This window comes from Danio rerio, chromosome 2, assembly GCF_049306965.1.
Source record: "Danio rerio strain Tuebingen ecotype United States chromosome 2, GRCz12tu, whole genome shotgun sequence".
NCBI classification, from domain to species: domain Eukaryota; kingdom Metazoa; phylum Chordata; class Actinopteri; order Cypriniformes; family Danionidae; genus Danio; species Danio rerio.
In genome coordinates, this window is record NC_133177.1 from 23,623,056 (window position 1) to 23,638,010 (window position 14,955).

Consider the following 14,955-nt stretch of genomic DNA (forward strand, 5'->3'; position numbering starts at 1 on the left):
CTCTTAGCAGTGCATATTAATCAAAAGTTAAGTTCAGATATATTTACAAAAGCAAATTTACAAAAAAATCTTCAGAAAACATGATCTTTACTTAAAATAAAATGTAAAAAAAATTGACAACTATTGCAAAAATATACTCATGCAACAAACGATGTCCATGTTTCAGGGTTCACAGTCACATATGAATAAAAACTGTGTGGCTGTCAACATTCTTCAATAGTTTCAAAAACAAAAGGATACTTGAGGGTTTTTCTTTTTTGTTTATTGGATGTTTTTGGCTATAGGTTTGAGAAAATGCTAATTATTTAAAATTATTTTTTAGGAGTAACAAATATTTTCATTGGTTGCAACTGAAAATCAGAGTTATATAACCAAATGCTGCTTTGTTAACACTTCTTAAGTTAAAACATTAATATAAATGTCTAAAAAACTGTTATTTTATGCAGCCAATAATGATATAAATTACAACCTTTGTATGTTCAATATTCATTATATATAATCTGTAGTTTATGTTCAATCTTCTTAAATTTGGAAAAACAATTAAGTTAGCTTAATTGATTTGGATTGGGACAAGATGAAGGAATTGTGTAGAACCCAGATTTTTAGATCATTTCTAAAAATGTTTTTGTGACTAAAACCTTATTTTAATAAATGCATCTGTTTAATAAATCTGTTTTGTTCAAATGCATCAAAATATATTATCTATATCAACTGAGAAATGGATAAAAACATACAGTTTTAAAATGGGGTGTTCTCAATTATGCTAAAGACTGTAACTATAAAGCACAAATCCATATAGGGATATATCCATAAATTACTTTTTAGGGTTTGGAAGAACATGGTGTCTATATAGTCAAAAAAAAAATTTCATATATATATATATATATATATATATATATATATATATATATATATATATATATATATATATATATATATATATATATATATATATATATATATATATATATATATATATATATATATATTGCCCCCACCCCACCCCTAAACCCAACCATCACGGGAGACTGTGTGCAGCTTTACTGTCTGATTAAACTCATCCTGTAGGATTTATAAGCATTTTCAGAAATGAGGACGTCACCAATGTCCTCATATTTCATCACCTTTTTGTAATACCTGTGTCATACCTATGTCATTATACAGATTTGTGTCCTGATATGTCACAAAAACATGTACACACACACGCCAGAGCATTGGGCGAGGAGAAGCAGTTTATTTGGATTTAAAGCCACAGGCTACAAAAACAGCTACACTGTACTCGAGACAGCAACATGGGCTGATTCTGGAGGCTATAATACATAATCTGATGGGTGTTTTGAGCTGAAACTTTACAGACACATTCAGGAGACACCAAAGGCTTATCTTACATCATGTAAAAGGGGTAAAATGGGTGTGGTGAACTTATATATTCAGTTGAAGTCAGAATTATTAGCCCCCCTTTTAATTTTTTTTCTTTTTTAAATGTTTCCCCACTGATGTTTAACAGAGCAAGGAAATAATCACAGTATGTCTGATAATCTTTTTCTAATGGAGAAAGTCTAATTTGTTTTATTTCAGCTAGAATAAAAGCAGTTATTATTATTTATTATTAAACACCATTTTAAAGACAAAATTATAAACCCCTTTAAACTACTTTTTTTTTCCCCGATAGTTTACAGAACAAACCTTCGGTGTACAATAACTTGCCTAATTACCCTAACCTGCCTAGTTAACCTAAATAACCTAGTTATGCCTTCAAATGTCACTTTAAGCTGTATAGAAGTGTCTTAAAAAATCTAGTCAAATATTATTTACTGTCATCATGGCAAAGATAAAATAAATCAGGTATTAGAAATGAGTTATTAAAACTATTATGTTTAGAAATGGGTTGAAGAATATTCTTAGATTAAACGGGGGACTAATAATTCAGGGGGGGGGCTAATAATTCTGACTTCAACTTTATATATATACCTATATACATATATAGGTACATAGGTAGAATATTTATATGTATATGTAAAAAAACAAACAAAATTTGACAAGAGGTCTATTTAACCCTTAATGTTAACATAAAGGTATACCTAACTGTGTGATCCCCTTCCGGTAAGTTCCTGAGACACGATAACATGAAGCGCCGTTTCCACCACAGACTCCACATTTGTCTATGGTTTTACTGGAATACAGTTTCCCATCACACCCGACTACCTGCAATCAAAACAACACAACAGCTAGAGTTGAGCATAATATTAAAAGATTCTCTTTGCTGTCATCTAATGGTCATTTAAGGTTATATTGAAAACACTAACTGTTTCATAACAATTATTTCTTTTTAATTTTTGAGTTTTAATATATATGTAAAAATTAATAGTTTACTTATTTATTAATTTAAATATTAGGGATATTGTCTATTTATCAGTTATCAGCATTATGGTCAAGTCACAACAAGGATGAAATAAAAAAACAATACAATAATACAAACAAGTTTGATCTGTTTAATAAGTAATAGAATATAATAATAAGTATAGTGTATAGTTATTATCTAATGAATGAGTACTCATTCTAATAAATAACTATGAGTATATTTTTAAAACATATCATTCCATTAAGTAATATAACAAAAACAACTAAACAAAGAGAAATTCACCCTTTTAATAACAAAAGATAATAGATACTTTTGTTCAGTTTCAATGATGATTTCAGTAATACTGTTAATAATATGCAAATGTTTACAGAATTTATATACATATTTTTTTAAGTAATATTTTCTGTCTTTTAGTGGATGATTTATATAAGAGACATGCTGTAGCTTTGTTTACCAAACAAATGGTTAGCTTTTTTTTATTGTAAACCCTTAAAGTCAGCTTGAACTGGATATACAGTAGCTGAGACTTTTATTTCAGTACGTTGATAAAACGGATCCAGCTGAATCAGAAGATTGGGTAGGGGACAGGGCTTTCTTTAGCTGAGACTTTTATTTCAGCATGTTGATAAAACGGATCCAGCTGAATCAGAACATTGGGTAGGGGGCGGGGCTTTCTTTTGCGCATCATTACAGCAAACTTGATGTCAACCTAATGACGCCCACTTGAAATGATGAGCAAATTTTCATTGAAGATTACCACCACAAACAGTGGATTAACTTTAATGGATTAATTATTCACCTTAAGAACAACAATATGAGCTAGCAAAATAAACACTGTAACTTTTAAATTCACTTTAAAAGAAAGTTTATTTTATTTTATTTTATTTTCGGTTTTAGGGGCGACACAGTGGCGCAGTAGGTAGTGCTGTCGCCTTACAGTAAGAAGGTCGCTGGTTCGAGCCTTGGCTGAGTCAGTTGGTGTTTCTGTGTGGAGTTTGCATGTTCTCCCTGCGTTCGTATGAGTTTCCTCTGGGTGCTCCGGTTTCCCTCACAAGTCCAAAGACATGCTGCAGGTGAATTGGGTTGGCTAAATTGTCTGTAGTGTATGAGTGTGAATAAGTGCGTATGGATGTTTCCTAGGAATGGGTTGCGGCTAGAAGGGCATCCGCTGCATAAAACATATGCTAGATAAGTTGGCGGTTCATTCTGCTGTAGCGACCCTAGATTAATAAAGGAACTAAGCCGAAAAGAAAATGAATTTTGGGTTTTAGGATTTCACCTCTTTAGGCTGATTTATACTTCTGCATCAAGCGCACACGTCTGCTCCAGTGCAGCCTGCACGTGGACACATAGCCCTCGCTGTGGCCGTCCCCAGCGCTGATGCGCACCTCTTAATAATGTAACTACACGTCGCAACGACGCGCATTGCAAGCTGTTTGATTGGTCGGCTTGGTATCGCTGACGAGTGTGGGCAGGACCGAGAGCCATGCGAACCCCGTTTGAGAGAGTGTTTACAAGTATCGAGTCCCATAAAGAAGCTCTAGATGGATACAGTTTTGTTTTGTGTTTACCTTATTAATAAAGCTGTTGCACGTCCGCTGGTCCCCCCCACACACCCCCCACCCTCACAAAGTGAGCGAGCATGAGCCACTTGTACATTTAGGTAGCGCTCAATAAAAAAACAAAACACAAGCAAAGAAACTCGACACAGAGGAACATAAACACCTGCTACCAGCTAGCATTTCGGAAGTGTTATAGCGGTGCAACACAAACAGCATGGAGAAGTATAAATGCACAACAACAGAAAAGGCTTGGCCGTGGGTCACGTGGCACGCAGATCACTCGATGCAGAAGGATAAACCAGGCTCAAAATCATTCCACAAAAATCAGCAGATTTTTTTCACAAAATTTGAAAAAAAATTTGAAAAATTTGATTTTTCAAAAAATCAAACAAAACAAAATCTGCAGATTTCATCTTGGCCTAATTACAGTATAAGTAACTTTGATTAAATAACAACAAATGAAAAGTAATTCCTTTCATTACTTTTTAAGCAGATTAGTAATTTAATTAACAATGACTTTTGCTGCTTGTTCAATCTACTTATTTAAAATTATCTGAAACAATGCATTTTTTCTGGGAAAACTTCATTTTTTATGTTTAATCCACCCAAACTTGTTAAAAACAATTACGTTAAATTAATAGATTAGTGTTGGGACAACATAAAGGAATAGCGTAGAACCAACATTTTTTTGACAGTGTACTTTGCAACGGTGACACACCTGACACTGGCCTTCAATGCAAACCCCCTGGTAAATGCCGTCCCTGCAGAACGTCCCATCATGAGCAGGAACCAGTAGTTGCCTCTCCCCTGTGGTTGTAGTGCACTGGAGGTCACATGGCTTATTGGAGATGTTGATGTAATCATCTGAACAGGAGGTGACATCAGCAAAACATCATTACCATCAAGGATTTAGAGAGTTCCTCTACAGATAATAGGTCTTTATGGCATTGAGAGGCCTCTTTTGTGCATGGGGACTCTAGGCTGAGGAAATAATCCTAAAGGGGCATCTGTGAGCTATAATAGAGCTGGCCAGAAGCCAAGACAAGAATTTCAGAAGATTCGAAAACACTAAAAGACTAGGAAGGAGGTCAAGTGAACTCAGAAGACTGAAGATGGAGAGAGACAGAGAAGGCTGGAAAAAAAGAAAACACTGAAAGATGTTTTTTTACCCGGATAAAGTGGAACCCACTCATAGTGCTTCCTGCTGAAGGCTTTGGCATTGAATTGAGAGCACTGGTGCTGTTTGAAGCTGATTCTGCTGTTTGGGCACGGCTAGGCAAACATCCAGACAACAATAAAGACACAGCTCGTGAGCCAGGCAGCAGGTCAAACAGCTTCGTGCTAACATGCGTAAAAATGCACAGTTATGCTAGATGGATGGGATGGTGTATTCCACCCAGAAATATAGTCAAAGTATTATGGGTTATCTTTTCATTATACAGAAAACGCCTTTAAGCATTAGGTTGTACCTGATTTGTGCACAGCTGATACTGTTTTGAAGGTCCAATGCAGAAAGAACTGTTGATGTTTTGGGTCGACGTCAGTCTGAAAACAAGCCATTGATGAATTAGAGCTTCTTGATGATCAGATGTTACATTTTTACTCATTTATTAAAGCTGCAGTACGTCACTGTTGATGCAATAGTGGTTAATAAAAAACACCATGCTTCTTGTGGAAGTACATTGTAAGTGTAGCGACATGTTTATGGATATGTTATACTACGCAGCAGGGATCAACCCAACAGATCAAAATGTATCCCAATTTAAACACTTACTGTATGATAAAAATGCATATCAAAGATGTTTATGTTGTAGTGGATTATAAAAAAGTTCTAAAGTATACTGTTTTTAAAAAATAGGTAAAAAGGTAAATAAATAAAGCTTAAATCTAAAAGTAAAGTAGGTTAGCAAAAGGTTTTTAATATATAGATATTAATTTAGAAATGTTTCAAATAAATTACATTTAAGAGTCATATTCAGACTGAGGGCTCTATTTTGACGGTCCATGCGCAAAGTGCAAAGCGCAGGGCGCAAACGCTTTCAGGGCATGTTAGAATCCACTTGTGCTAATATAAGGACGGAAAAATCTGCTTTGTGCCGTGGCGCATTAGTTTATTTTCTTAATGAGTTATAGGTGTGTTTTGAGAATAAACCAATCAGAGTCTCGTCTCCCATTCCCTTTAAGAGCCAGCTGCGTCGCGCCATAAGCGCATTTGCTATTTACATGACGTAATAAGTTCACTTTCGCTTTTGCTCTCATGGATAGGGAAACCTTTACGCACAGACATCAATTAGCCTATAAATAATTAATTTAGTTTGTTAAGCGCAAATATTTGTTTTAAAACTATTTCTAAATTCAGTTCTAATTTCCAGCAAACAAATGAATAAACAATAATAACGAAGTGTGGTCAAAATACTGAGTTATTTCCAAATACACCTGCTATGCCCCATATGGTTTAAAACCTGACAGGTGGACAAATCTAAGCTTGTTTTTAATAAAACAAATATAAATATGGATATAATAAATAATACTGCTAATAATAATAACATTATACAAAAGCAAATTGAATGAACTGAAAAAGCCTCCCGAGATGAAGGATTCAAGGCAGTGGTTTTTAAATTCATGTAGGCTAGAAAATAATATGTTTTGTAATATTTTAATCATTTATATTTATATCCTGTATATATATATATATATATATATATATATATGTATCCTTATTATATATATCCTTATTATATCTTTTTCATATGTAAAGATATTTGCGTATTGCTCTATATCTTGTGTGTAGTGTGTAAGCCAGGCGCACTCTGCGCCAGACAATAGACAGACTTTGTTCTGGTCTAAAGAACAGACTATTTACAGTTTCTCAAAATAGCAACGCACCACAACACGCCTGTTTTTTTAGACCCGAACGCCTATGGGTGCACATATGAGCGCAAATGCATTTGCTATTTAAACAGCGTGGCGCAATGCCTCAAAATGACCCTTGTGCCAAGCTAAAAATAGCAAATAAAAATTGCATTGTGCCTTGCGCCACATTGCGCCGGGTGTATGATAGGGCCCAAGATCAGTTTTTAGGACTTTTAAATCTTTAGGCAAAAGTTATATTGGACATTAGCTGTGCAGTGAAATATCCAATATCACCAAATCATTATTTAAAAAAAAAAAAAAAAATATATATATATATATATATATATATATATATATATATATATATATATATATATATATATATATATATATATGCAGTTTGAAAAAGTCAAGGTTATAAAACCACCAAAATTTTGTATGTGTAAAGTATGTTTTTTATTTACTTTTTTTTAGGACAACAGTATCTCCATCAGAAAAAAATATACAAAGATGACATTTTTAAATTGTCTGTGCTTTGACACTAATGAAGACAGCAGAGGGCAATGATTCATTTGAATTGTTTAGCCTGACATGTGTACTGCTCCAAAATATTTAAATGTTTCTCAAAATAAAATATATTGTGTTCAAAGGGGAAAAAAGTTGTAGTTTTTTCAGGGTGTCCACAGGGTCTTAAAAACTCTTGAATTTCAAAAACTGAATTTAAGCCCTAAAAAAGTATTAAATTCACTGAGATATGATGTTGTGGGTCTTAAATACTTTTAAACAGGTCTTAATTTTCACCAATTGTCGATGTAAAGCTATGGTCAATTTGTACAACCAACAAATACATCTAAAAAAAACTTGTATTAACTGTTTAGCAATATGGTTTAATTTTCTTCCTTATATTCTTACAATAATATTATATATACATGATTATGTCATTGAACTGTTGTATAAATGCAATATCATACTCATAGCAGTGCGATAAGGCTGTATATCGTCACTGGTGGGACACTTGACTTGTGGCCTCGTGTCAATGCACAATTGTATTAATTTATTTTTAAATCATTAGTATTTAAAAAAGGCTGTATAGGACAGAACTGGCCCTGGTTGCTCCATGCAAGTTAGCACTGGTCTAATCAAAGCTGCCAACATTCCTGTTTTTTCCGCGAGTTTCCAGTATTTAAGATTCATCTCCCGTTTTGTGTCCCCAAATAGCAAATTTTAACAGTTTTTTTTACATTTTAACTGTTTTTACTTTTAGATACTGATAATAGCACAGAAGATTTTAGCATCCCTAATTGGTACATAGCATATGCAGCCGGTACCCCTGTAAACTGCTCCATACAGGATTGTCCTCATCTTTGAGGCTCTCCGTCCCCTTCCCCCACACTCACACACCTTTCTCTGCTTCCACCACACTGGGACGTGCTAATGGGAGCCAGCTGGACTGGCTCAACTCAAGCTCTTATCTCCAGCCCAATCTCCCCAAAATGTTTGACCATTTGGTCTAAAAGCCATTTTATAAATTTGTTTGCCATTCGGAGCAAAACTGCCTGTGTCGTGTGGGTCACTGGATGGATGTTCATTCCACATGACATTCCTCTGGGTGCTCTTCAGGATATAAGTCATGGGGGAATTCGCTCCCACTTCCACATTTGTCATATGAGGGTTTACATGGGATAGTCTGCCCCCTGATATACAAATGTTGATTTATAGATGGTTCATCTTAATGGAATAGAAAAGTTCAGCTGTCAATCTCTTTCTTTGAAGAAAATGAAACTAAAGTATATAATATGAATACGTCACATTAAATTAAAGTCACATCAAGTTAAGGTTATAAGAAATTCTGCCATGTTTATTGTTAGTTCATTCATTCATTTTCTTTTCGTTAATACGTGTTAATACGCAATATATCATTATATAATTATAAGTATACTGTTATTATAAGTACGTTATTACACAGCGGATGCTCTTCCAGCCACAACCCAGAACTGGGAAACACCCATACACTCTTGCATTTACACACATACCAATTTAGCTTATTTAATTCACCTATACCACATGTCTGGACTGTTGGGGAAAACAGAGCACCCAGAGGAAACCCACACGAACACAGGGAGAACATGCAAACTCCACACAGAAATGCAAAATGACCCAGTCGGGACTCGAACCAGCAACCTTCAGGACTAAGCTGAAAAGAAAATTAATTAATGAATTTATTGATGCTTACATTTTTCCTAGATGAAACAATAATCCATTTTACCTACATATCAATAACAAAGAATCAAATGTGCTATGTCAAATAGGGAATTATAAAAATCAATCAGTCAATTTATGGTAATTAACTGAATATAGTGAGGAAACTCACAGTCCATCAGTTACAGGCATTTACCATAGCATTTTATCGATTTGTTAAAATCTGATATTTGTTACAGAGCATAATGTTCTTAGTATTGCTTACAGCATAGTTTCACAATATTTTCTGAGATGATACGATTGATATTGATATTGAGGCCATATTGATAATATTTGTTTGAATCATAAAATCAATTTCTTTACAAACCACTAGATGGTAGATTTGAACTACATTTTTTTTTCTGGTGAACCATATCACCTTCAGCATGTAAGTTAGTCAAATAAAGATAGCAGAATCTCAGAAAAATGCACAAAGAATTTATGACAGGTTTTTATTAATGTGTTGCTCAATCTGTCTGCTTGACAATCCCATTTTGCACTGCAGTGATAAAATAGTAGTAAAATTAACAAACTTTCCTTTTTTAGCTAAAACAGATGTTGCCAAAGTTTTCTTTTTTCAGACATACTGTAATTGGAAGTTGGAAAATGTAATAAAATGAAAAAATATTGCAGAACATAGCAAAAATTTGAAATCACAACAATATTGTATCGTGGTGCAAGAATCGTGATAATCTAGTATTGTGGGAACCGTACCATGTGAGCCCTACAGTCCTATTTTTATACGGTTTTAGTTTTTCAAACTTACCAGCCTCTTTTCAATTAACAACATTTATTTTTTATCAGTTTTTAGTTTTAGTTAATGATAACATCACAGAAAATTCTAGCATCCCTAACTGATACACAGCATATGCCACTGGGATTCCTGTAAACTCCTTCATACAGGATTGTCCTCATCTTTGCGTATAGCAACTATTTAGCACCACTATGTAGTTCTTTGGTTCATAATCATACACTGTAAAAAATATATTGTGCCAATTAGTTATGACAACTTAATATTTTGAGTTATGTTAACTTAACTGGATTGAATGTGTTGACAACTTATATATTAAAGTCTTACTTGGCTGAACTTACTGTATTATACTTAAATAAGGAATCAGCTGAAGGTAGTAAAGGCTGGAAACATTCAGGTGTTTCCGGCAACACTGACTCTCATTTTCTCATTGTAATGTTGTGGTGTGTCTTTGAGGTTCTTCTCAGATACCAGCTTCTGTGTAAAACTTTGCAGACTTCAAAAACCTGTTTTTAGTATTAAATAAGCCATACTACTTAAAATGAACACGGTCCATGGTGGCTCAGTGGTTAGCACTGTTGCCTCACTGCAAGAAAGTTTCTGAATTGATTCCCGACTGGGCTAGTAGGCATTTCTGTGTGAAGTTTACATGTTCTCCATGTATTCCTGTGGGTTTGCAATGGTTTCCCACAAAGAGATGTGGTAAATGAGTGTGAAATTGGTTATTGTGGACCAAAATTAGTTGTATGTGTACAACTACAATTTTGTTGTAAGGAAATTATATATTTATGCATACATTTGACTTTGGCATGCTAAAATTACTTAATATAGATTTTGTGTTATCTCCACAAGAGCACTTGTTAAATAAGCATGAGAAAATGGGTTTTGGTTTCATAGGGTTGTATTGCAATTAGTTATTGTTTCACATAACTCAACACTAAGGATTTACCTTTTTATTCTCTGGCCACACCAAAAATAAACAAATAAATAAAAAATGATTTATTTTGCCACAAATTTAATAGAAATACAAAATAATTTGAAATTTTTAAAATAAGCAAAATAAAGTTGTGTACATACAGTTTTTATTCAACAAAACTTTTCTTTAAAAAAAACTATGCACAGTAGTCTGTCCTAGTTAAAGGTGTCAGTTCCTAAGTTAACTACATAAATGGGACATTATTCTCTTATTAAACCAATGCTATCGCTTTTTTGTCTATTCTATGTTAAAGAGAACCAATCACATCAGTTGTGTTTCCAGGTATGGTTGCTTCGCGCAAGTAAACAAAAGCGCGAAAGCATTTAAACACCCACGCACATCAGCTGTGCACGCGACACTAGAGCCCTCTGCACTGTCTGCGCAAACATGGTTGATTTTGTCAGTTGTGCTTCTTCTCGATGGGCATCCTTATTGTCCGGTAATGACTCTTTAGTCATTCTTTGGGCTGTTTAAGGTGCTATATACAGTAGCATCCTCTTAAAAAGATATGTGTGCTAGCACTTAAAGAGGTTGTCCTATTGCTACATGTCAAACAATAACTTTTAGTGCTATTTAGCACCATTTTATAGTGTAGTCCCCGCTACACAGTACAGAAAAGAATGAGACAAATGGGGACCAGAAACAATTGAGCACATTCTTCAAAATATCTTGTTTCTGTGTGTGTTCAGTAGAAAGAAAGAAAAAAGTTCAAGAATAATGTTCAATTTGGTGAGACCTATCCTTTTAATTAAAAAGTCAAAACAGAAACATGAAACAGAGCATGAGCATTCGGGGCCAAATAATCCCACATTAAATGAATTTTGTGACCTACAAGTTGATCGTGAGTGACATTACCCAGTGTGAAAAGTGGGTTCAGACCAAGGTCAAATTGACATCTCTTAACCCAAAGCGCAAAGTCTTGCACAAAGCATCAGACCTGTCACTTCTAATTAGGTCTTTTTTCCTAAGGGCGAGCTGGATGTGAACATTCCCATGTGCTAGTTTCACCTCTGTTGCAGACAGTGACGTTCCTGAGAGCGCACTCCTCCTCCACAGGTACGGGAACAGGTGGACCAGCTGCTCCATTCACCCCACCACTGCGCTACCTCGTCTGGATGCCTCTGCAAATCCTCCCTCCCCTCACTGCTGTCCTGGCAGAGACAGAGACACAGTGCTTCACTGCTGCATGATAACATGGAAAATGTGTAAACAATGGCAATTATTGTCAGGCACAAGCACTTCTCTGTGTAACTTGTGGATAAAAGCTGTCATGACTCTCAAGGCACTAATATTAGTCAAATGTCGTAGAGGTGCAATCTTGGTTTCAGCCGTGAACTGGTTTTTCAATGAAAGATTTTACTAGAAAACCTTTCATTTGCATACTGTAATTTTAATAGAGAATGCTTTTCAAGAGAAAATACAATGTAATAAATGTAGGTTAAAGACAAAATTATTAGCCCTCCATTGTAAAATTTGTTCTTTTTCTAGTAATTCCTATAAGATATTTAACAGAGCAACAACATTTTTCAAAGAATTGCCTATTATATTTATCTTTTAGAGAAAATCTAAAATATTTTACTTTGGCTGGAAAAATAAATAAATAAATAAATAAATGTAAAAACTTGAGGTCATTATTATTAGCCCCCTTAAATTTTTTAATGATCGGCTATACAGAACAAACCACTGTTTTCCAATGACTTGTCTCATTAACAACATTTAAATAAATAATTACACATTTTTCTGTTATCAGGAATAAAACTATGAGAAAAAAGTTTAAGTAGAAAAAATGTTGAATGATGGAAAAGCAAGATACAGTTGAAGTCAGAATTATTGGCCTTCTGCTAATTTTTTCTTCTTTTTTAAATATTTTCCAAATGATGTTTAACAGAGTAGGGAATTTTTCACAGTATGTCTGATAATATTTTTTCTTCTGGAGAAAGTCTTATTTGTTTTATTTCGGCTAGAATAAAAGCAGTTTTTAATTTTTTAAACACCATTTTAGGGACAAAATTATTAGCCCCTTTAAGCTATATTTTTTCTTGATAATCTACAGAACAAACCACTGTTATACAATAACTTGCCTAATCACCCTAACCTGCCTAGTTAAGCTGTATAGAAGTGTCTTGAAAAATATCTAGTAAAATATCATTTACAGTCATCATGGCAAAAATAAAATAAATCAGTTATTAGAAATTAGTTATTAAAACTATTTTGCTTAGCAATATGTTGAAAAAAAATTGTTTCTCCGTTAAACAGAAATTGGGGAGGAGGGGGGGACAAGCAGTCTAATAATTCAGAGGGGCTAATAATTCTGATATATATATATATATATATATATATATATATATATATATATATATATATATATATATATATATATATATATATACAATCTGATAAAAATTAAACCCAATCATCACATACTGAAGAAGACCTATTGTAATCTGCTTGGACCTGAGATTCTGACAGAAATCAGTCAAGTTTGGTGAAGGAAAATCATGGTTTGAAGTTACATTCAGTATGGGGGCATGCAAGAGATCTGCAGACCGGATGGCAACATCAACAGCCTGAGGTATCAAGACATTTGTGCTGCCCATTACATTACAAATTCCAGTAGAGGGCAAATTCTTCAGCAGGATAGCGCTCCTTCTCATATTTCAGCCTCCACATCAAAGTTCCTGAAAGCAAAGAAGGTCAAGGTGCTCCAGGATTGGCCAGCCCACTCACCAGATATGAACATTATTGAGCATGTCTGGGGTAAGATGAAGGAAATTCAATGAAGATAGTCCAATGAGTTTTAATGAATGGGAGTCCTGCAAGAATGCTTTCTTTGTCATTCCAGATATGTTTATTAATAAGTTATTTGAGTCATTGCAGAGATGTACTGTATGGATGCAGTCTTCCAAGATCATGGAAGTCATACACAATATTCATTCTTTTTACACTGCACCATTACTTTATATCCTATACTGTACATTATTTCTGTTAAGTGACAAGACTTTTGTCTAAGCAAAGTCAGACATTACTGTCCTAATTAAATAATTAAATATCAAGGCATGGTCATATTTTATTTTGATAAAATAAGTGTAATATTCTACTGATGCCAAATGTTCAACTAGAAGTCAAGTTATATTATGAACAGTAAAGATAAACATAGACTAAAATTCAAAACAGGCTGGCTTTCTACACTATAAAGTTTCATAAAAAAAAACAAAAAAAACAAATAGAAAAGCCAAGAAATTAAAGGTGAGACAGGCCTTGTGACTTGAGATATAGAATCAGGGACAAGTGGAGGGCAGTTTAAGGGAAAAGATGGAGCTGAAGGTGGATGGAGCCTCCCTAACGACCCAGATAAAAGGGTCAGCGACTGTAGGCAAATTAAGCAGACTCCTGTTGTCTAGACAGCAGGTTAATCGCTCCTCTTCAAACCGTGCATCAGTGAACTTTAACACAACACAGGCACGGCTCCATGGAGAGTCTTGTGAAGCTCTCAAAGAGAAGAGCTGCCCAGCATGGATGATCTCAAACCAGCTTTAATGGTCAACATTTGGATTTTGGTATAAAGAGGCAGATTTACACAAAGACCATTTTCTTCCCAGAGCTCTGTGCACCCGTTGACCCATCCTGAATAGTGCTCTATTTAGTGCACTCACTGACATTTGGAAAGTTATGGTATATTTAAGCAGGAAATCCGCTTGTTTGAAAGTGACATTTGACATAGTTGTGTACTTACTTTCTTTTATGTAAAATGAGTCACTTTAAACCAGAACTACAGTAGAATATGGTCTAACAATAAGACTCCTAAAGCAAGAATACTGACTTTTACTGCAGGCTTGAAGAAAAGCATAACGGGATGTTTTGTAGTAAGGGGGTTTGGCAGACCCATACAAACCCAAACAACTTGGCCAGAGTTAGTTGAGTGTCCCCCACCCCAAACACAGGGGATCTTAAGGGGATCTTGTCCAAACAAGAGTCTGCATGCCCATATGTTTTTTATCTGAATGCCCTCTGGATGTTTGGATTCTAAATAGACAATAGTCTTTTCCCCCTTTCTAATGCAGTCCTAAACTGGAGGCCCCCCAGGGAGACCACATGGGCCCAATGAGTTTTGAAATGTCACTTCAGCTGAGTTTAGTCTGCTAATGCTTGAACACGGCGCCGGTCAGCTCGAGCTGGTCATTAATGCTCCAAGTAACAAACAAATTTTATAGCA

The 14,955-nt window shown here is 34.6% G+C and overlaps 1 protein-coding gene across 5 annotated transcripts in view; it reads right to left on the minus strand.

The window, feature by feature from the left end:
* Window positions 1-14,955, minus strand: part of si:ch211-267e7.3 — a 49,354-nt gene that overhangs the window by 26,637 nt on the left and 7,762 nt on the right. For 2 of the 5 annotated variants that reach the window (XM_073924847.1, XM_017351586.3), the window contains exons 2-6: window positions 11,751-11,888; window positions 5,394-5,469; window positions 5,094-5,196; window positions 4,643-4,788; window positions 2,082-2,205 (exon numbers count right to left, since the gene is read on the minus strand). In XM_073924847.1, coding sequence (XP_073780948.1) covers window positions 2,082-2,205; window positions 4,643-4,788; window positions 5,094-5,196; window positions 5,394-5,469; window positions 11,751-11,888 — 587 coding nt within the window. Of the gene's footprint in view, window positions 1-2,081; window positions 2,206-4,642; window positions 4,789-5,093; window positions 5,197-5,393; window positions 5,470-11,750; window positions 11,894-14,955 lie in introns of all 5 variants that reach the window. The other 3 variants (XM_691159.10, XM_021467122.2, XM_021467120.2) reach the window with 3 other exon arrangements.